The sequence below is a fragment of the Musca autumnalis genome, unplaced genomic scaffold (genome assembly GCF_047663935.1).
Source record: "Musca autumnalis isolate F117 unplaced genomic scaffold, ASM4766393v1 scaffold_5, whole genome shotgun sequence".
NCBI classification, from domain to species: domain Eukaryota; kingdom Metazoa; phylum Arthropoda; class Insecta; order Diptera; family Muscidae; genus Musca; species Musca autumnalis.
In genome coordinates, this window is record NW_027412088.1 from 15,951,695 (window position 1) to 15,973,476 (window position 21,782).

Genomic DNA, 21,782 nt, shown 5'->3' on the forward strand with positions numbered 1-21,782 from the left:
GTCGATGAACTTTTCTATAGGAAAATTCATCGTCGATGTACTTTTCTTTAGGAAAAATTCATCGTCGATAAACTTTTCTATGGGAAAATTCATCATCGATGAACTTTTCTATAGGAAAATTCATCGTCGGTGAACTTTTCTATAGGAAAATTCATCGTCGATGAACTTTTCTATAGGAAAATTCATCGTCGATGAACTTTTCTATAGGAAAATTCATCGTCTATGAACTTTCCGTAGGAAAATTCATCGTCGATGAACTTTCCATAGGAAAATTCATCATCGTTGGCCTTTTCTATAGGAACATTCAACGTCGATGAACTTTTCTGTGGGAAAATTCATCGTCGATGAACTTTTCTATAGGAAAATTCATCGTCGATGAACTTTTCTATAGGAAAATTCATCGTCGATGAACTTTTCTATAGGAAAATTCATCGTCGATGAACTTTTCTATAGGAAAATTCATCGTCGGTGAACTTTTCTATAGGAAAATTCATCGTCGATGAACTTTTCTATAGGAAAATTCATCGTCGATGAACTTTTCTATAGGAAAATTCATCGTCGATGAACTTTTCTATAGGAAAATTCATCGTCGATGAACTTTTCTATAGGAAAATTCATCGTCTATGAACTTTCCGTAGGAAAATTCATCGTCGATGAACTTTCCGTAGGAAAATTCATCGTCGATGAACTTTCCATAGGAAAATTCATCATCGTTGGCCTTTTCTATAGGAACATTCAACGTCGATGAACTTTTCTATGGGAAAATTCATCGTCGATGATTTTTTCTATAGGAAAATTCATCGTTGATGAACTTTTCTATAGGAAAATTCATCTTTGATGAACTTTCTATAGGGAAAATTCATCGTCGATGAACTTTTCTATGGGAAAATTCATCGTCAATGAACTTTTCTATGGGAAAATTCATCGTCAATGAACTTTTCTATAAGAAAATTCATCGTCGATGAACTTTTCTATAAGAAAATTCATCGTCGATGAACTTTTCTATAAGAAAATTCATCAGCGATGAACTTTTCTATAAGAAAATTCATCAGCGATGAACTTTTCCATAGGGAAATTCATCGTCGATGAACTTTTCTATAGGAAAATTCATCGTCTATGAACTTTTCTATAGGAAAATTCATCGTTAATGAACTTTTCTATAGGAAAATTCAACGTCGATGAACTTTTCAATACGAAAATTCATCGTCGATGAACTTTTCTATAGGAAAATTCATCATCGTTGAACTTTTCTATAGGAAAATTCATCATCGTTGAATTTTTCTATAGGAAAATTCATCATCGTTGAATTTTTCTATAGGAAAATTCATCATCGTTGGCCTTTTCTATAGGAAAATTCATCTTCGATTAACTTTTTTATAGGAAAATTCATCTTCGATGAACTTTTCTATAGGAAAATTCATCGTCGATGAACTTTTCTATAGCAAAATTCATCATCGATGAACTTTTCTATAAGAAAATTTTCCACAGGAAAATTCATCATCGATGAACTTTTCTATGGGAAAATTCATCGTCGATTAACTTTTTCATAGAAAAATTCATCATCGATTATCTTTTCCATAGAAAAATTCATCATCGTTGATCTTTTCTATAGGAAAATTAATCATCTATGAACTTTTCTATAGGAAAATTCATCGTCGATGAACTTTTCTATAGAAAAATTCATTTTCTTTTCTATTTTCTCCATAAACTCTATCATGATAAAGTTCATCCTTTATGAATATTTTCCTACTTACCCTTTTCACCAACTTCTTCAATTCCCGATATTCATTTTTATCCAGCATTTGATTACGATTTACATCCAACTGGGAAAATTTCCATTCCATTACCTCCGTGTCGCTGGGTGGTGTGAAATTATCCAATGGCGCCGACGACTTACGATCCCGTTGATATTGGGCACTCTTGCTTCGTATATATTCACTTTGGAATACCCTAATCAAATGACCATTGAACATTGCCCGATCATCTTGGGTACAGGGTCGTTTACGATTGCCGCCATTATTTCGCGGTGGTGAACGTCTAACATTTGCTTTACCGAATTCACGACAATTGGGTTTACCCGTTCGCACTGAGGTGTTGTTAATCGGTGTGCCCATAGGATCGCTGCACCAACAACCCTTATCCATGAGACATTGTATGGGAGCATAGGTGCCATCCGGTTTACAGCGTGGTATAAATTTCGGGGGATATTTGTTGCGACGTTTGAGAGCATATTCACGGGCCTCAGCACAGGCTGCTTAGAGAGAGAGAATTTGTTTCTTTAGCAACAACAAAACGGATATTTAGGGGAAAATGGTCGGGTTTTTGTACTCTACCTTTACAGGGTCCTCGATATTTAAGGCTTACTTGATGACCACTACATTGGACCCTTAACAGGTGGCATCTGGTGGGATATGTTTGGTCATCGGTACCACAGACAGGTCGTCCTTTACTTTCATCGCATTCACCCAGCTTGGCAGCACATTCTGAAATCTATGTGAATAAAAAAATATAATTAAGACCATAGCAAGTTTTATTTAGCCAGTCAGCAATATGTAGCCATCCAACCTTCCTTTTGAAGGCGAACATATAAAAAAATCTGATCCCAACCCATCTAAGCCATAATTCAATGAATTAGAAAAAAATCTATTACCAATTAGTAATAAAATAAACAAATGACACACAAATTTAAGCCACAAAAAACACTTTAACAAGCTCTCATAACGCTTCAATAACCACACAAGAGGTTGTGTGTAGCCACTGTGAGTGATCCATGAATAGACTGGTCCATTGGTTACCTGATCATATTGGAGTCAGTCATATAGCCTAAAGCAAGTGTGAACGAAATATTAAAAACTGAAAAAAAGTAAAGCCTTACTGGCGGCACACAAATGACAGCCAGCCACCCGACCGACCATCTACTTCAAATGGGCCATAATCATTAACAAGACAATTTGTAGTTGTGACGGACTCGACTCCATAATTTATCTGTAAATGTGTGTGAATTTGATAAAAAAGATTTTTTAAGTCGATTTGTAATGATTTATGTGTTTAATTTTCGAATAGAGAACGAATAAAAAATAGAAGGTCGGTTAGCTACTAGCATGGGCATAGAAAATGTGAGGTAAATCCTTTCAATAACTTATATTTCAGTTCATAAACTTTCTTATTGAAGGCTAGCTATCCCAACCTATTTCATGTCCCTCGCTCGCTGTACATCATAGATGAAAACAAAAACACCACATATCTGGAACCCTCATTATCCCGCATTCTAAATTCAAAATCAATTAATTAGTAATTATTCCGCATTTGGTATACATTCGGAAAGAAGTAATGCAGCCAGCAGCTTTGCAATATTTATAGAAAAAAAGCGAAACGCCCTTTTTCTGGCGTCTTTACAAAAATAGCTCGGAATACATTTTAATGCAATTTCTCGATCAATTTAACGGCTTTCTTCTTTGAACCTGCAAACCAAAATGCGATTGGAATGTAAAATATATGGCACTAGCCAAGTAGTCAAGCAGCCAGCCAGCCAGCCTGATTAGCAGTCAGACTTGCATGGTGGTCAGCCGTACAGCGCCACTAACGTGTTGTTGATTTTAGCCATTGGCAGTAATGACTACAGCAACATACAAATAGGAAAAGTGGGGTAACACTTTAGAAGGTAAGGGACAGATTTTAAAACGAGGATTAGTATGATAATGTCTTTGAAAGGGGTAAACTTCCTTCATTTAGATAAAGTCAATAGTAATATTCCAGGCCAGTTTTCTTCCCAAAACTATTTTTGTAAGAAACAGGGCTTCAATAGAACCTATCTGAAAGCAAAGGGGCTTCTATAGACCTTTAATGAAAACAAAGGGGCCTTCTATGAAAGAAAGATTGCTTCTATGGACCCTTTTTTATGACAGGAAGGATACTTCTTTGGACCTTTTCTGAAAGAAAATATGCTTCTATGGATCTTTTTTTAAAGAATGTGTGCTTCTATGGACCTTTTTTGAAAGAATGAGTGATTCTATAGACCCTTTCTGAAGGCAAAGGTGCTTCTATAGACCTTTTCTGAAAGAAAGGGTGCTTCTATAGACCGTATTTGAAAGAAAGGGTACTTCTTTTTACACCCTTTCCCAAAGAATGGGTATTTCTTTACCCCCTTTCGCAAAGAAAGGGTGCTTCTATAGACCCTTACTGAAAGAAAGGATGCTTCTATAGACCTTTTCTGAAAGAAAGGGTGCTTCTAAAGACCTTTTCTGAAGGAAAGGGTGCTTCTATAGACCTTTTCTGAAGGAAAGGGTGCTTCCATAGACCCTTTCTGAAGGAAAAGGGTGCTTCCATAGACCCTTTCTGAAGGAAAGGGTGCTTCCATAGACCCTTTCTGAAGGAAAGGATGCTTCCATAGACCCTTTCTGAAGGAAAGGGTGCTTCCATAGACCCTTTATGAAGGAAAGGGTGCTTCTATAGACGTTTTCTGAAAGAAAGGGTGCTTCTATAGACCTTTTCTGAAAGAAAGGGTGCTTCTATAGACCTTTTCTGAAAGCAAGGGTGCTTCTATAGACATTTTCTGAAAAAAAGGGTGCTTCTATAGACCTTTTCTGAAAGAAAGGGTGCTTCTATAGACCTTTTCTGAAAGAAAGGGTGCTTCTATAGACCTTTTCTGAAAGAAAGGGTGCTTCTATAGACCTTTTCTGAAAGAAAGGGTGCTTCTATGGACCTTTTCTGAAAGAAAGGGTGCTTCTATAGACCTTTTCTGAAAGAAAGGGTGCTTCTATAGACCTTTTCTGAAAGAAAGGGTGCTTCTATAGACCTTTTCTGAAAGAAAGGGTGCTTCTATAGACCTTTTCTGAAAGAAAGGGTGCTTCTATAGACCTTTTCTGAAAGAAAGGGTGCTTCTATAGACCTTTTCTGAAGGAAAGAGTGCTTCTATAGACCTTTTCTGAAGGAAAGGGTGCTTCTATAGACCTTTTCTGAAAGTAAGGGTGCTTCTATAGACCTTTTCTGAAAGAAATGGTGCTTCTATAGACCTTTTCTGGAAGAAAGAGTGCTTCCATAGACCCTTTATGAAAGAAAGGGTGCTTCTATAGACCTTTTCTGGAAGAAAGAGTGCTTCTATAGACCTTTTCTGAAAGAAAGGGTGCTTCTATAGACCTTTTCTGAAAGAAATGGTGCTTCTATAGACCTTTTCTGGAAGAAAGAAAGGGTGCTTCTATAGACCTTTTCTGGAAGAAAGAGTGCTTCCATAGACCCTTTATGAAAGAAAGGGTGCTTCTATAGACCTTTTCTGAAAGAAAGGGTGCTTCTATAGACCTTTTCTGGAAGAAAGAGTGCTTCCATAGACCCTTTATGAAAGAAAGGGTGCTTCTATAGACCTTTTCTGAAAGAAAGGGTGCTTCTATAGACCTTTTCTGAAAGAAAGGGTGCTTCTATAGACCTTTTCTGAAAGAAATGGTGCTTCTATAGACCTTTTCTGGAAGAAAGAGTGCTTCTATAGACCTTTTCTGAAAGAAAGGGTGCTTCTATAGACCTTTTCTGGAAGAAAGAGTGCTTCCATAGACCCTTTATGAAAGAAAGGGTGCTTCTATAGACCTTTTCTGAAAGAAAGGGTGCTTCTATAGACCTTTTCTGAAAGAAAGGGTGCTTCTATAGACCTTTTCTGAAGGAAAGGGTGCTTCTATAGACCTTTTCTGAAAGTAAGGGTGCTTCTATAGACCTTTTCTGAAAGAAATGGTGCTTCTATAGACCTTTTCTGGAAGAAAGAGTGCTTCTATAGACCTTTTCTGAAAGAAAGGGTGCTTCTATAGACCTTTTCTGGAAGAAAGAGTGCTTCCATAGACCCTTTATGAAAGAAAGGGTGCTTCTATAGACCTTTTCTGAAAGAAAGGGTGCTTCTATAGACCTTTTCTGGAAGAAAGAGTGCTTCCATAGACCCTTTATGAAAGAAAGGGTGCTTCTATAGACCTTTTCTGAAAGAAAGGGTGCTTCTATAGACCTTTTCTGGAAGAAAGAGTGCTTCCATAGACCCTTTATGAAAGAAAGGGTGCTTCTATAGACCTTTTCTGAAAGAAAGGGTGCTTCTATAGACCTTTTCTGAAAGAAAGGGTGCTTCTATAGACCTTTTCTGAAAGAAAGGGTGCTTCTATAGACCTTTTCTGGAAGAAAGAGTGCTTCCATAGACCTTTTCTGAAAGAAATGGTGCTTCTATAGACCTTTTCTGGAAGAAATAGTGCTTCTATAGACCTTTTCTGAAAGAAAGGGTGCTTCTATAGACCTTTTCTGGAAGAAAGAGTGCTTCCATAGACCCTTTATGAAAGAAAGGGTGCTTCTATAGACCTTTTCTGAAAGAAAGGGTGCTTCTATAGACCTTTTCTGAAAGAAAGGGTGCTTCTATAGACCTTTTCTGAAGGAAAGGGTGCTTCTATAGACCTTTTCTGAAAGTAAGGGTGCTTCTATAGACCTTTTCTGAAAGAAATGGTGCTTCTATAGACCTTTTCTGGAAGAAAGAGTGCTTCTATAGACCTTTTCTGAAAGAAAGGGTGCTTCTATAGACCTTTTCTGGAAGAAAGAGTGCTTCCATAGACCCTTTATGAAAGAAAGGGTGCTTCTATAGACCTTTTCTGAAAGAAATGGTGCTTCTATAGACCTTTTCTGGAAGAAAGAGTGCTTTTCTGAAAGTAAGGGTGCTTCTATAGACCTTTTCTGAAAGAAATGGTGCTTCTATAGACCTTTTCTGAAAGTAAGGGTGCTTCTATAGACCTTTTCTGAAAGAAATGGTGCTTCTATAGACCTTTTCTGGAAGAAAGAGTGCTTCCATAGACCCTTTATGAAAGAAAGGGTGCTTCCATAGACCCTTTATAAAAGAAAGGGTGCTTCTATAGACCTTTTCTGAAAGAAATGGTGCTTCTATAGACATTTTCTGGAAGAAAGAGTGCTTCCATAGACCCTTTATGAAAGAAAGGGTGATTCTATAGACCTTTTCTGAAGGAAAGGGTGCTTCTATATAGACCTTTTCTGAAAGAAAGGGTGCTTCTATAGACCTTTTCTAAAAGAAATGGTGCTTCTATAGACCTTTTCTGGAAGAAAGAGTGGTTCCATAGACCCTTTCTGAAGCAAAGGGTGCTTCTATAGACCCTTTCTGAAGCAAAGGGTGCTTCTATAGACCCTTTCTGAAGCAAAGGGTGCTTCTATAGACCCTTTCTGAAGCAAAGGGTGCTTCTATAGACCCTTTCTGAAGCAAAGGGTGCTTCTATAGACCCTTTCTGAAGCAAAGGGTGCTTCTATAGACCCTTTCTGAAGCAAAGGGTGCTTCTATAGACCCTTTCTGAAGCAAAGGGTGCTTCTATAGACCCTTTCTGAAGCAAAGGGTGCTTCTATAGACCCTTTCTGAAGCAAAGGGTGCTTCTATAGACCCTTTCTGAAGCAAAGGGTGCTTCTATAGACCCTTTCTGAAGCAAAGGGTGCTTCTATAGACCCTTTCTGAAGCAAAGGGTGCTTCTATAGACCCTTTCTGAAGCAAAGGGTGCTTCTATAGACCCTTTCTGAATAAAGTTTTCTATAGGAAAACTCTTATTCAGCCTGGCTGAATAAAGTTTTCTATAGGAAAACTCTTATTCAGCCTGGCTGAATAAAGTTTTCTATAGGAAAACTCTTATTCAGCCTGGCTGAATAAAGTTTTCTATAGGAAAACTCTTATTCAGCCTGGCTGAATAAAGTTTTCTATACGAGAAAACTCTTATTCAGCCGGGCTGAATAAAGTTTTCTATACGAGAAAACTCTTATTCAGCCGGGCTGAATAAAGTTTTCTATACGAGAAAACTCTTATTCAGCCGGGCTGAATAAAGTTTTCTATACGAGAAAACTCTTATTCAGCCGGGCTGAATAAAGTTTTCTATACGAGAAAACTCTTATTCAGCCGGGCTGAATAAAGTTTTCTATACGAGAAAACTCTTATTCAGCCGGGCTGAATAAAGTTTTCTATACGAGAAAACTCTTATTCAGCCGGGCTGAATAAAGTTTTCTATACGAGAAAACTCTTATTCAGCCGGGCTGAATAAAGTTTTCTATACGAGAAAACTCTTATTCAGCCGGGCTGAATAAAGTTTTCTATACGAGAAAACTCTTATTCAGCCGGGCTGAATAAAGTTTTCTATACGAGAAAACTCTTATTCAGCCGGGCTGAATAAAGTTTTCTATACGAGAAAACTCTTATTCAGCCGGGCTGAATAAAGTTTTCTATACGAGAAAACTCTTATTCAGCCGGGCTGAATAAAGTTTTCTATACGAGAAAACTCTTATTCAGCCGGGCTGAATAAAGTTTTCTATACGAGAAAACTCTTATTCAGCCGGGCTGAATAAAGTTTTCTATACGAGAAAACTCTTATTCAGCCGGGCTGAATAAAGTTTTCTATACGAGAAAACTCTTATTCAGCCGGGCTGAATAAAGTTTTCTATACGAGAAAACTCTTATTCAGCCGGGCTGAATAAAGTTTTCTATACGAGAAAACTCTTATTCAGCCGGGCTGAATAAAGTTTTCTATACGAGAAAACTCTTATTCAGCCGGGCTGAATAAAGTTTTCTATACGAGAAAACTCTTATTCAGCCGGGCTGAATAAAGTTTTCCATACGAGAAAACTCTTATTCAGCCGGGCTGAATAAAGTTTTCCATACGAGAAAACTCTTATTCAGCCGGGCTGAATAAAGTTTTCCATACGAGAAAACTCTTATTCAGCCGGGCTGAATAAAGTTTTCCATACGAGAAAACTCTTATTCAGCCGGGCTGAATAAAGTTTTCCATACGAGAAAACTCTTATTCAGCCGGGCTGAATAAAGTTTTCCATACGAGAAAACTCTTATTCAGCCGGGCTGAATAAAGTTGTCTACACGAAAACTCTTATTCAGCCTGGCTGAATAAAGTTTTCTATACGAGAAAACTCTTATTCAGCCGGGCTGAATAAAGTTGTCTATACGAAAACTCTTATTCAGCCGGGGAAAATTGTTATTCAGCTATGCATTGCATCGATTGTCATCTAATCCAAACTTATTGATCTATCCCCCCAACTGATGGCTGATAATGCATTAATAAATCCAAATCCAGTTTCATCGTCTATATTTGTCCAGCAGCTATGGCGGCGCCTCTTGGTTTATAGACATTCAAGATTAAACTATACTTGGACGACAACGAGCATGGCAGGCATACATTTGGACAGACAAACAAGCCAACATCCATGGCTGGCGCATATCTTCTCTCCCTCCCTACTCGCATTACACATTTGCAACAGATCCAAGTGTTGGATAAAAATGATGTGCAAAGAATTTAATTAAGATTTGTCCGGAGTGTTTGGAATAAAAATGACCGTAGGTGGTGTCAATGTTTTAAATTATTTAACACACATTAGATCAGAACTGGCAGGCAGGCAATCATCCAACCAATCAACCACAGGAGATGGGGAAATGAAATCTATGCGAACAACGCCATGCGCCAGCCAGCCAAACTAAAGTTCTACCGCTGATGCTGCTGTTGATCAACAACAACAACATGTTGAGCGCGTGGTATGCAAGAAATGATCAAACCAACAACAACAAAAACAAAACAAATTCCAAGCTAATTAAAGGAAAGAAAAAAATGTTTAGAATTCTTCTCGAAGAGTTGTCTGGCAGTTGTCACTGGGGGTTTTAAGTAGGACTAATGAAATAATTTCTTCCTCAAGTTACAACTCAACTGCAAACAAGTAATAAAGGCGTTGGATTTGAACAAAAAAAACTTGTGGTCTGCCACCACCCCACTCTTTATTACCTCCTCAGGCATCTAATGTGATGTTTTACTGTGCCATGATATGGAAACCAATCCAAGAGGGATTGTGCAATTATGTTAACTTGTTAATCACTGCGGTGGTACCATTACAACACACATCCAGACTTTAATACCGACCGTTTGGACTCTATTGGAACTACACATGTCGCTTGAATGTCCACTCCACCACCACTCCCCCTGTAACTCTCGTTGACCACCACCGCCATGTTGATTGCATTCGTAATTTTTTAATTGTCATTTCATGTCTGGCTGGAGTCGTCTAGACAATTTAGCCAAGATTGCTTGAATGAGAGCTCAAAGGCGGGGTGTGAGTTTGCAGTTTTTGTGTTTGTTTGTATGTTTGTGAGCTTCTAGGTATTTGTCAATGCGCCGGGGTTTTTGAATGTTTGGGCTCGTGCATAATATTTGAGGGCATACTTATTTTCTCAGAAATTTCCTATATGGGTCGAAGTTCTATTTCGGTGCGAATGCAGTTGTGCATCGGTTGCATCGGTTTATTGTTAAGCTTGTGTGGTTTCAGAAGACAAGGCCGAATTGAAAATATATGAGCGCCCGTCAATTGTTCTCAATGTTTTTATACTCCTCTCAGCCTTCTGGCTAACGAGGCTATATACACTATGATAGGGTTAACAAGTAAAATAGTATCAGTCGGCTGGTTTTGCAGACAGAGAAATACCCTCAGCGTGTGACATAATGAAAAGAAGCACACCCAGAATGGGTTGTTTTTCCAAAACATTACTGTTGTAATAAGTACTGCGAGAACTATAGGGAATAAAGTCTAAAACTAATCTGCCCGGTAGAAGCGGACCGGTATATAATCCATCTTCGATTTTGAAGTAAGTTTGGAATAACGTTTACGATGGGCAAAGATTGGACCAAATCGGGAACTCCTTTTAAGATCCATAATTGGTGACCGTAGGATTTTTAAACATTAGGGTAATAACTTCAGTCAGTATGGACATAGCCCCTGAAAATTTTTCGAAACTATGTCCCAATTTACATTAGGCGAGTTTACTTGCGGCATTTGTCAGTTTGTGGGTGAGAGAGGGTGCTGAGAGGCAAAGGGTTACCATATGCCTCACCTCTTTCTCCTACAAAATGACAATTGCCGCAAGTAAACTCGCCCAATGTAAATTGGGACTATCCTAGGCATGTCCTTAACCCACTTAGTGCCGATAATTTTTTTTTTGCGAGAAAACTTAGAATTATTTGAGAAAATTATATTATTGAGACTTTTTAACCCTTTGTGGCCCTATGTTGCCTGTTAGCAATTTTGCATGTTTGTGTATGCGTATTTCCCACACCGTTTGAGATATTTATAAATACTAAGTGGGTGTCGGTAGGTTGATTTCAGAAGAAAAGACAAATGGAAATTACTTTTGAATAAATAGCTAGATTGGCGAAGTTGTGCTTGTTTAAGTATAAGTACGGTGACCAACCGTACTCTATTATAGAGGGCAGTACTCTATTTTAGGTGTCCGTACTCTATTTTTTCAACGTACTCTATTTGTCCTCTATTTTCATCACATGTACTCTATGTCCTCTATTTTTGATTTGTTTTATTTTACAAATACATGTGAATACAAAGGTAATACAATGAAATCATAGAAACCTAGGCAGAAATGTAACCAAATATTGTCGTTTTTTTAAATGAAATCAGTGGTTTTAAATCACTTTTTCACTCCTATTGAAACACCTCAAAACGTGGGTTTTGAACATGTCAACAACATGTTCTGTCGTTTGCTGTTTTGTTTCTGGCTTATACGCATCTTATAAGGCTTATATAGCGATCGTATTAACTTTAAATTTCTGCACCAATCGGTACGGAATCCATCGATAAGAAACCTTATTTACGGCCTCATTGCCAGTGAAAGAAATGTTCACGGATGCCTCTATCATGGTGATCTTGCATTATCAATTTACTCACGATTTTTAATGTGCAATGTTTTCTGTCACAAGGGCAGTATTTGGACGACCCTTACTACTATCCTCGTTGAGCGAGCGAGCGTCCACTACGATTGAATTCATTAAACCAGTTTTTCACAGAGCTATGTCAGTAGTCACACTTAAATTATTTTTTTTTGTGCTAAAGTAATTTGAGTTTTTGGGAGAGAGCTCTAGGTTTTGCACGGTCAATGAGAATGCCCCTACCAGAATTAGCGGCAAGTGTCACAGACATAACCATCGTGTCACCTGATCTGACAAATTATGTCGTTTCTCTTGGACTTACAAAGTTTGCATAAAATATGTTTGGTAAAAAGCGGGGAGGATCATCTTCTACAATCAATTTCACAAAAACTCAATTTACTTTACGGCAAACCTTTTACGTGTGACTACCAAGGTTTCGGAGTCGAGCCAATTTTGTTTCGACTCCGGAGTCGACTGCGATGTTAATTTCTGATAGCACTCAATATGAATAAAATATACACAAGTTTCCAATTTTTTCCTATATGTTGGCCTATTTCTGAGGTGTTCCTTTTGTTGAATACAATACACAACTATACAACTTCGCTGTTTAAAACTTCTACGATTATAATAAAATTACAAGGTCACCTAATATTTGAAACTCTGTGTAAGAGGTTTCGCTCGGGAATATGAGAAATTTGAGAACATTATCTTCTTGGATCAATGATATGATAATATTCTAGATCAAGAATGTGTGGGATCTAAAACAAATATTCCAAAATATTTATACATTTCTTATCGTATATTAGAAAATCGTCCCAGATAGCAATTTCACGCTAAAGTTGAAACTCTAATTCGATTGTCATGTATTAATTGGACCAAAAAGTTCTTGAAATTCATTTTGATAAATGCAGTAAGAAATTTTTCCCGTAGTTGGAGCCAAGTTATTTTTCGACTCAGCATTATTACCCGACTCCAACTCAGATTCAGACAGACGAAACCCTGGTGACTACTACTGACTATAGGATATTGCTTCATCGCGTCGTCATCAAGTAGAAAATTGTGAAAAAGTGGTAGGACGAAATGTACAAAAGTAAATTCCATATCTTTTTTTGCAAATTAATTCTTCAAGTCCTGTAAGAAACGCAATACGTGGTACGTCAAACCGTACTGAGAACATCTATGCTAGAAAATGTTAAGATTTCCAATGGAAGTGGTAAATGGCACCTGGTATTGTTGTCCAGCCCAGAAACTTATGTAGTATCCCTCGTATGTGTACTCTATTTTCATCAAAAAATATTGGTCACCGTAGCTATATCGGTCCACTCCTTCCGGTACCTCCCACACAAAAGTTCGAAAATTTTCCGAAAATTTGTACGCACGATAACTTTTAAAGGGAGAAACCGATTTGGTCCATACTTCGCACATCGTGAAACTTGTACCAGACTTAGATAAGGTTTCAATATGGACTCAATCAGTCTACTCCTTCTGGTACCTCCCACACAAAATTTCGGAAAAGTTCAGTTTAGGGCCATATCTCGAATTGCTTTGCTTTGCTTTTTGTTTTAGCAACTTGTATTGCTTTTTGTTTTAGCAACTTGTATTCACGGCCCCTATACGACGGTACAAGTTTCATTAGGGGCAAGTCCATACTTCCTGAGAAAATAGCCTGAAAGTTGCAAAAAACCCCTATGACACCACGTGTGTTGGTTGGAGCGCAAGATAACTCTAGAACGGATCTGCCGATTCGGTCCAAAATTTGGCCGTAGTAATATTTTGTCCAAACATAGTTTAAGTTTGAAGATAAGCCATATCGGTCCACTCCTTCAGGTACCTCCCCCCCAAAAGTTCAAAAATGTTCGGAAATTTTGTTCATACGGTAACTCTTGAAGGGAGTGGCCGAATTGGTCCATACTTTACACATCCTAATATATCTAATAGATATAGATTAGGTTCAAATATGGACTATATTTGTCCACTCCATCCGGTAACTCCCACACAAAATTTCGGATAAGTTCACTTTAAGACCTGCTATTGAATCACTTTGATTTTTGTTGAAGCAACTTGCATTCGCTGCCTCAATTACGATGATAAAAGTTTTATTAGGGGCAAGTCCATACTTCTTGAACAAACAGCCCCAAGAATGTAAAAACCCGCTATGGCACCATATGTTGTGGCTGGAGATCCACTTCCATAACGATCAATGTCGATCCATTCCTTTTAGTATCTCCTCCGCAAAACTTTTGATCTTTAATCCTAATCAACATTTCTGTCGTTTCAAACGCTCAAATATACACAAGCTGAGGGTATATCTCTGTCGGCAAAGCCGACTGATACTTTCTTACTTGTTTTTTTAAAAATAACTTTTTTCTCTAAAACATAGTATAGTTTTCCTGTAATCGGGACTTCTTTTAAAAGTGCCAACAACTTTGGAGGGTAATATAGGTGTATCCTTATATGCCAATCCATTGATTTTTGATAGAGAAAATACTTTTATTATATTCCTAACAAATCCCTGACTTTAAATGTTTCTAACATTTATGATTAAATTTGTATCGTATATTAAATTTTTCATCAAAAGTCGAAAATTACAAAAAAGTCGATTTTTTAGGGCAATTGCGTGGAAATGCATCGGCCAAATGAAGCTTTAAAAGCGCGAAATGACAGATAACAGATAATACTATAACAAAATGCAAAAAAAAAAAACAACAAAAATATTCGCCAAAAAACAGATGTTTACGTAAATTTTTGCAACCATTTTTTTGTGACGTTTAAACGACCAGTGGCTTTATCTGGGTTAAACTGAACATTTGCGAAAATTTTAAAAATGTTGTGTGGGAGGTACCCGAAAGAGTGGAGTATTTAAAAAGTCCACGACCAGTGTTCCTAAAAATTATTTTAAAAAAATGCTAGATTAGTGGTCCTACAAATTATTTAAAAAAATTTACGACGTGGGGACCTGAAAAGTATTTTAAAAAATCCCCGATTAGTTTGTGGCCCTTAAAATTATTTTAAAAAATCCATGATTAGTGGCCCAAAAAATTATTTAAAAATAATCCACGGATAGTGGTTCAAAAAGTTATTTAAAAATAATCCACGATCAGTGGTCCTAAAAATTATTTAAAAATGAAAGATTAGTGGACCTAAAAATGATTTAAAAAAAAATTCACGATAAGTGATCCTAAAAATGATTTAACCCTGCTATTACTTTGAGGTCATTTGATGACCCAAATCGTATTTATCATCACCGTATCGTCGGTGTCATGCTTAAGTGTTCCATACGCCATTTTTGACTTTTTGAGATACAGGCGGTTTCTAGGGTTTTCCGATATGCTCTTTCTGAATTTCGGCTTTCTCCTATCTGCTCTAGTTTCCGACATATCCACGCATCGACGCGAAATTTTAAACTTTTTTCAGTTATGAAATTAATATTTTAAAAACTTACAAGTTTAGAAACACATTTCAAAAATCAGAACTTTAATTTTCGATTTAGAAGTATTTAATTTATTGAGGCAAAAATGGAAAATTTGTTTGTCACTTTGTTCCATGTGATTAACAATATTTCACATTTGTGTCATAAGTGTGGATATGGAAAAATTCTCTATAACTTTTATATTCCAATATATCGTCACCATAAATGCCCGAAGACGTAACCGACATGAAAATCGTAATTCGTTTTTTGACGTAATATGATACATAAAGCTAAAATACATGCTCTGGCAAAATTTCAATCTTCTTTGTTCAAAAACAACGATCCTATTCAAGAAATGGCATTTCGGAAAATGGTATAATATTGCAGATTTTGTTGTAATGTAAGATCTCAAAACTAAGCCCTTCAGCGGTTTTGGTTTCACTACTTATTATCCTTCGTATATGATCGATAATATCCCATATACTCGCCTTCATAAGATTAATATTCCATAAAACAGTTTTTAATTTTATGACGTTTTTTGCTTCTCCTGTAAAGTTTTCGTTTTGTGGGTTACGTCTTCCGGCATTTATGGTGACGATATATTCCTCTATATATTGCAAATATGTTCTATATACTATATTTAATATTTCTAGTCAAAAATATAAATATTTTCTTTATCCAGCTCCATGCAGTTGTGACGCAAAACATTAAAATGCGTTTATCTCAAAACTGGCAAATGGTGGGATATAATTAAAAGTCCTTACTACTCAGTGCATGAATTATCGAGATGTACTGAAATCAATTAGTTTCATCAATATTTTGTGCTTAGAAGTCTATTTATTGCATGTGTATACACATAACATGTTAGGGTCATTTTATGACCCCGTGCGTATATAATGTGACATGTCAAAATTTAATTTTATTTTTTTAGCATTATCCTTGCATATTTTTCTTGTTTTAGATGACAACAAAACAAAAAATAAATAATTAATACAAAAAATTGGCATTTATTGTTGTAATTTTTACATTCAATAATCACGAATCCTAATGCTTTCAGTTCAGTGACCGATGTTTTACCGATAATATTGACATCGAATTTATGTAATTTTTTAGTTCTTTGCTGAATTTATTAGAGATCAGACGAAAATTTTCTCTAATAAACACTTCAAGCTATTATCCCACGCCTTAAAAAAATTTAAAAATGTATACTATATATTTTTTTTAATAAATGGGTCATCAAATGACCCTAACGTAGCGTATGTGATTTTTTCTAACGCAGTAGCAGGGTTAAAAAATCCACGATAAGTTGTCTTAAAAATCATTAAAAAATCCACGATTTGTGGTCCTAAAAATTATTTTAAAAATCTACAATTAGTGGTCCTACAAATTATTTAAAACCAGTAAGGAAAGGATCAAAGTCGGGCGGGGCCGACTATATGATACCCTACACCACTGTAAAATATATGTATATGGGAGCTTAATCCAAATGAGAACAGATTACGATATAATTTGGCACACATATTTCTAGACCAAACGCCGTCACACATTCCAAATTTCATCAAAATTAGACTTACATAGCGTCTTTGGTGCATCAAATACCTTAAATCGGGCGAAAATATATATGGGAGCTATATCCAAATCCGAACCGATATCGATCAAATTTGGCACACTTATTTCTAGACCAAATTCCGTCACACATTCCATATTTCATTGAGATCGGACATATATAACGTCTTTCGTGCACCAAATACCAAAAATCGGCCGAAAATGTATATGGGAGCTATATCCAAATCTAAACCAATATATTTTGATATAATTTGGCACATTTATCTATAGACCTAATTTCGTAACACATTCCAAATTTCATCAAAATTGGACAGATGCAGCGCGTTTGGTCCATCAAATACTTCAAACCGGCGAAAATACAGTTTGACAAGTAATTGTTTTCAAACTGAGAAAACGAACACTTTTCATGCATTTATTACTAAAAAATGACAAATAGTTGTGATAAAAATGTCGGGTTTTTTGCAAAAATTAGTTGGTCGATTTATTTAAGACCAAATTGAATGGATAAATAAAAAATTAACCCGCTTAGTTCAACAATAATAACCAAAAGAATAATTAACACGTAATGCAAGGTGCCAAGAAAATGTTTTCAAAATGTAATTGAGGTTCCAAAATTCCCCATGTTTTCGGTAAATACTTAAAAATCATGACATTTCATGAATTTCATTCTTAACAAGGATTAGTTGCTAACAAGTATCAACAATATTAGGCATGGAATATCCCCACTAAGAGGGTTACCATAGGGACCAAGGGGGTACCAGATCGTATTACATATAAACGATGCCCTATAGGTCTCAAACCGGGAATATCTAAAAACTAAGACATTTTATGAGTATTTTTAGTTCACCAGGATGGACTTCCATCAATTACAATAAATATTGCCTACAGAATAGCTTGATCAGGAGGGTTGCCAGATCGAAAATAGCACATTTGGAGACTAATATTCCTTAGAAATTTGTGGGGAAAAATTTCTAAAATTTTCGCAAATGCTTCCTATGACCTACTGGAGACATTTCGTGTACTGTGAAGTAATACTTTGACAAAAATTTCTAAGTGACGGGGAAATAATGCTACTGTGTTACTATGGTATACCATCAAAGCCAAAAAACTTACGGGAATTCCTCAATCTGGCTGTTAATAGATAAAATTGGATTTCTATAGCAAGCTCAGTATAATTTAGCAATATCTTCCATATGCATTTCTAACCGATTTTTGTACTTCTTGGTTATATTTTGGTTTGTTTTAGTGAATATGCTTATCCCTAAATTAAATTTCAGTTAAATAAACCACTTTTAAGATCTAATTGTGGGGCCAGGAGGTCTAGTTTACTGTTATTAAGACCTGGTACATTTTTAGTCGATCTGGCAACCTTCATCATGGAGTTCTGCTGTAGGTAATATTCATTGTAATTGATGTCATATCATCTTGGTAAACCAAAATACTCATAAAGCGTCTTAGTTTTTAGATATTCTCGGCTTGAGACCTATAGGACATTGTTTACATGCGATATGATCTGATACCCTCTTGGTCCATATGGTAACCCTCTTATTGCGGATATCTCATGCCTAATATTGCTGATACTTGTTAGCAACTAATCCTTGTTAAGAATGAAATTCATAAAATGTCATGATTTTTAAGCATTTACCGAAAACATGGGGTATTTTGGAACCTTAATTACATTTTGAAAACATTTTCTTGGCACCTTGCATTACATGTTAATTATTCTTTTAGTTATTATTGTTGAACTAAGCGAGTTAATTTTTTATTTATCCATTCAATTTGGTCTTAAATAAGTCGACCAACTAATTTTTGCCAAAAACCCGACATTTTTATCACAACTATTTGTCATTTTTTAGTAATAAATGCATGAAAAGTGTTCGTTTTCTCAGTTTGAAAACAATTACTTGTCAAACTGTATATATGGGAGCTATATCCAAATCTGAACCGATTTTGACCAAAAGCAATAGCGTTCTTCATTAGGCTAAAAAAATGATCTTCACCAATTTTCAGTCTAATCGAACAATAAATGCGACCTGTACGTTGCGAACGTACATGCATAAATCGACTCAGAAAGTGATTCTATGCATATCCCTAAAAGGAACTATGGGTCTATCTCTTTTCCTTAGGCATGTTACATACAAATGCACTAACACAATACCCTTACCACAGGGTGGTGTAGGGTACAAAAAATCCCCGATTAGTTGTCCTAAAACCGACAGAGATATACCCTCAGCCACGTACCCTAAGAAAAAAAGTTAACACAATACTTCTGTAGGCCGCAAAAAACTACATGTTGCAACAAAATTCAGAATGATCCAAGACGAGTGCTTTTTTTCCAAACTTTGGGTAGGGTGTACCCTACCCTAATACAAGTCTGTAGGAAATATTTTTTTTCTTTATTAGTCTATGGATATTTTCCTTACAGACTATATAATTAAAAATGTTGTAGTTAATTTTCTGAATTTAAATATATTACAATTTTACTTTTCAATTTACAAAGTTTAAGCTAAATCGATTTCTCTCTTAAAGGGTTATTTTACACATTAGCCAGTTTAGGTGGTGCCGGCAGGATTTTCTGGACCTTTTTGGATCATTATCTCAGGAATTATGGACTTGCCCACGAAAAAAAATTACAACGTCGTAACAGGGGCCGCAAGTGCAACCTGCTGCATCACAAATTAATAAGATCAGAGAGGAGTTGTTAAACTATACTTTTTCCAAATTTTGTGTGGGAGATACCCAAATGAGTGGATCGATATAGTCCATATTAGAACCGGATCTATGGATGAAAGTAATATTACCAATAGCAAAGTTTGGCTCAATTCGGTTACTCCCTCCTAGAGTTATCATGCCCACAATCTTGGCGAAAAAATTTTAACCTTTGTGGTGGAGGTACCGGAAGGAGTGGACCGATATGGTCTATCTTCGAACTTAAACTAAGTTTGGATAAAATATTGAAAGACGCAAAATTTGACCAAATATGTTGATCCGTTCGAGAGCTATCGAGCGCTCCAACTACGACACGTGGTATTGAGGAAGTATGGCCTTAAACTGCACTTAAGCAAAATTTTGTGTGGGAGGGACCCGAAAGAGTGGACCAATAGGGTCTATATTGGAACCTCTTCTATGTCTGGTAGAAATGTCACGATGTGCAAAGTATGGACTAATTCGGTTACTCCCTTCAAGAGTTATCGTGCGGACAATTTTTCCGAACATTTTTGAACTTTTGTGGGGGAGATACCTGAAGGAGTGGACCGATATGGCCCATCTTCGAACTAAAATCAAATCTGGACAAAATATTTCGATACCCAAAATTTGAATCGAATCGATTGATCCGTTCGAGAGTTATCGTGCGCACCAGCCAGCCAGACAGGCAGACAGACGGACGGACATGGTTAGATCGACTCAAAATTGTCTGACACGGATATCGTACAAACATACTTGGGGTCTAAAACCATTATTTCGATGAGGCACATTTTTGGTCGTATCAAAGTGTAAATACCCTCTTTAGCCTAAAGGCTGAGGGAATAAAAATCCACGATTAGTGTTCCTAATAATAATTAAAACAAGTAAAAAAGTATCAGTCGGCTTTCCGACAGAGATATACCCTCAGCATGGGCAAATTGAAACACTTTTTTCACAACAAACTTATGTAGTTAGGGGGTTTCAAAATTTTGGTCGTATGAACCGACAAAAATGTTGATTACGATTAAAGTTCAAAATTTTTGCTGAACAGGTACTTAAAGGAATGGACCGACATATACCATGGGGGTGCCATAGGGGGTTTTTACACCATTCGGGCTGTTTTCTCAAGAAGTATGGACTTGCCCCTGAAACAACTTTTACCATCGTAATTGAGGCAGCGAATGTAAGTTGCTTCAACAAAAATCAAAGTGATTCAATAGCAGGTCTTAAAGTGAACTTATCCAAAATTTTGTGTGGGAGGTACGGGATGGAGTGGACAAATATAGTCCATATTCGAACCTGATCTATATCTGGTAGATATTATGAGAATGTGTAAAGTATGGACCAAATCGGTCACTCCCATCAAGAGTTATCGTGCGCACAATTTTTCCGAATATTTTTGAACTTTTGTGGGGTAGGTACCTGAAGGAGTGGACCGATATGGCTTATCTACGAACTTAAACTAAGTTTGGAAACAATATTACGAAGGCCAAATTTTGGCCGGAATCGGCATTTCTGTTCGAGAATTATCTTGCGCTTCCACCATAAACATGGTGTCATATGGTTTGTTTTTCAACTTTCGGGCTATTTTTCAGGAAGTATGGACTTGCCCCTGAGGAAACTTGTACCTTCGTATAGGGGACAGTGAATACAAGATGTTACAACAAAAACCAAGGCGATTCGTGAGCAGGTCCTAAACTGAACTTTTCCGAAATTTTGTGTGGGAGGTACTCGAAGGAGTTTACCGATTGAGTCCATATTGGAACCTCATCTAAGTCTGGTAGAAATTTCATAATGTGCAAAGTAATGACCAAATCGGTAACTTCCTTCAAGAGTTATCGTACGCAGAAATTTTCCGAACATTTTTGAACTTTTGTGGGGGAGGTACCGGAAGGATTGGACCGATATAATCCATCTTTGAACTTGAACTAAGTTTGGACAAAATATTACGAAAGCCAAATTTTGGACCGAATCGGCAGATCCGTTCGAGGGTTATCTTGCGCTCCAACCATTACACACGGTGTCATAGGGCTTTTTGTAACTTTCAGGCTATTTCCTCAGAAGTGTGGACTTGCCCCTAATGAAACTTACAGCGTCGTATAGAGGACATCGAATACAACATGCGTAAACAAACATCAAAGCGATTCGAGACCAGGTCCTAAACTGAACTTTTCCGAAATTTTGTGTGGGAGGTATCCGAAGGAGTTGACCGATTGAGTCCACATTGAAACATCATCTCAGTTTGGTAGAAATTACACGATGTGTAAAGTATGGACCAAATCGGTTATTCCCTACAAGAGTTATCGTGCGCACAAGTTTTCCGAACATTTTCGAACTTTTGTGCGGGAGGTACCGGAAAGAGTGGACCAATATAACCCATCTTCGAACCAGCCAGACAGACGGACGGACATAGATAA

General features: G+C 36.8%; 2 protein-coding genes across 11 annotated transcripts in view; one reads left to right on the forward strand and one right to left on the reverse strand.

Moving 5' to 3' along the window:
* Window positions 1-21,782, forward strand: part of MED23 (mediator complex subunit 23) — a 238,667-nt gene that overhangs the window by 62,534 nt on the left and 154,351 nt on the right. The window lies entirely within an intron of this gene.
* magu (SPARC related modular calcium binding-like protein magu) overlaps window positions 1-21,782 on the reverse strand; it is a 95,355-nt gene that overhangs the window by 17,151 nt on the left and 56,422 nt on the right. For 6 of the 10 annotated variants that reach the window (XM_073989868.1, XM_073989871.1, XM_073989865.1 and 3 more), the window contains exons 3-4: window positions 2,334-2,490; window positions 1,755-2,251 (exon numbers count right to left, since the gene is read on the reverse strand). In XM_073989868.1, coding sequence (XP_073845969.1) covers window positions 1,755-2,251; window positions 2,334-2,490 — 654 coding nt within the window. Of the gene's footprint in view, window positions 1-1,754; window positions 2,255-2,333; window positions 2,491-21,782 lie in introns of all 10 variants that reach the window. The other 4 variants (XM_073989870.1, XM_073989867.1, XM_073989863.1 and 1 more) reach the window with 1 other exon arrangement.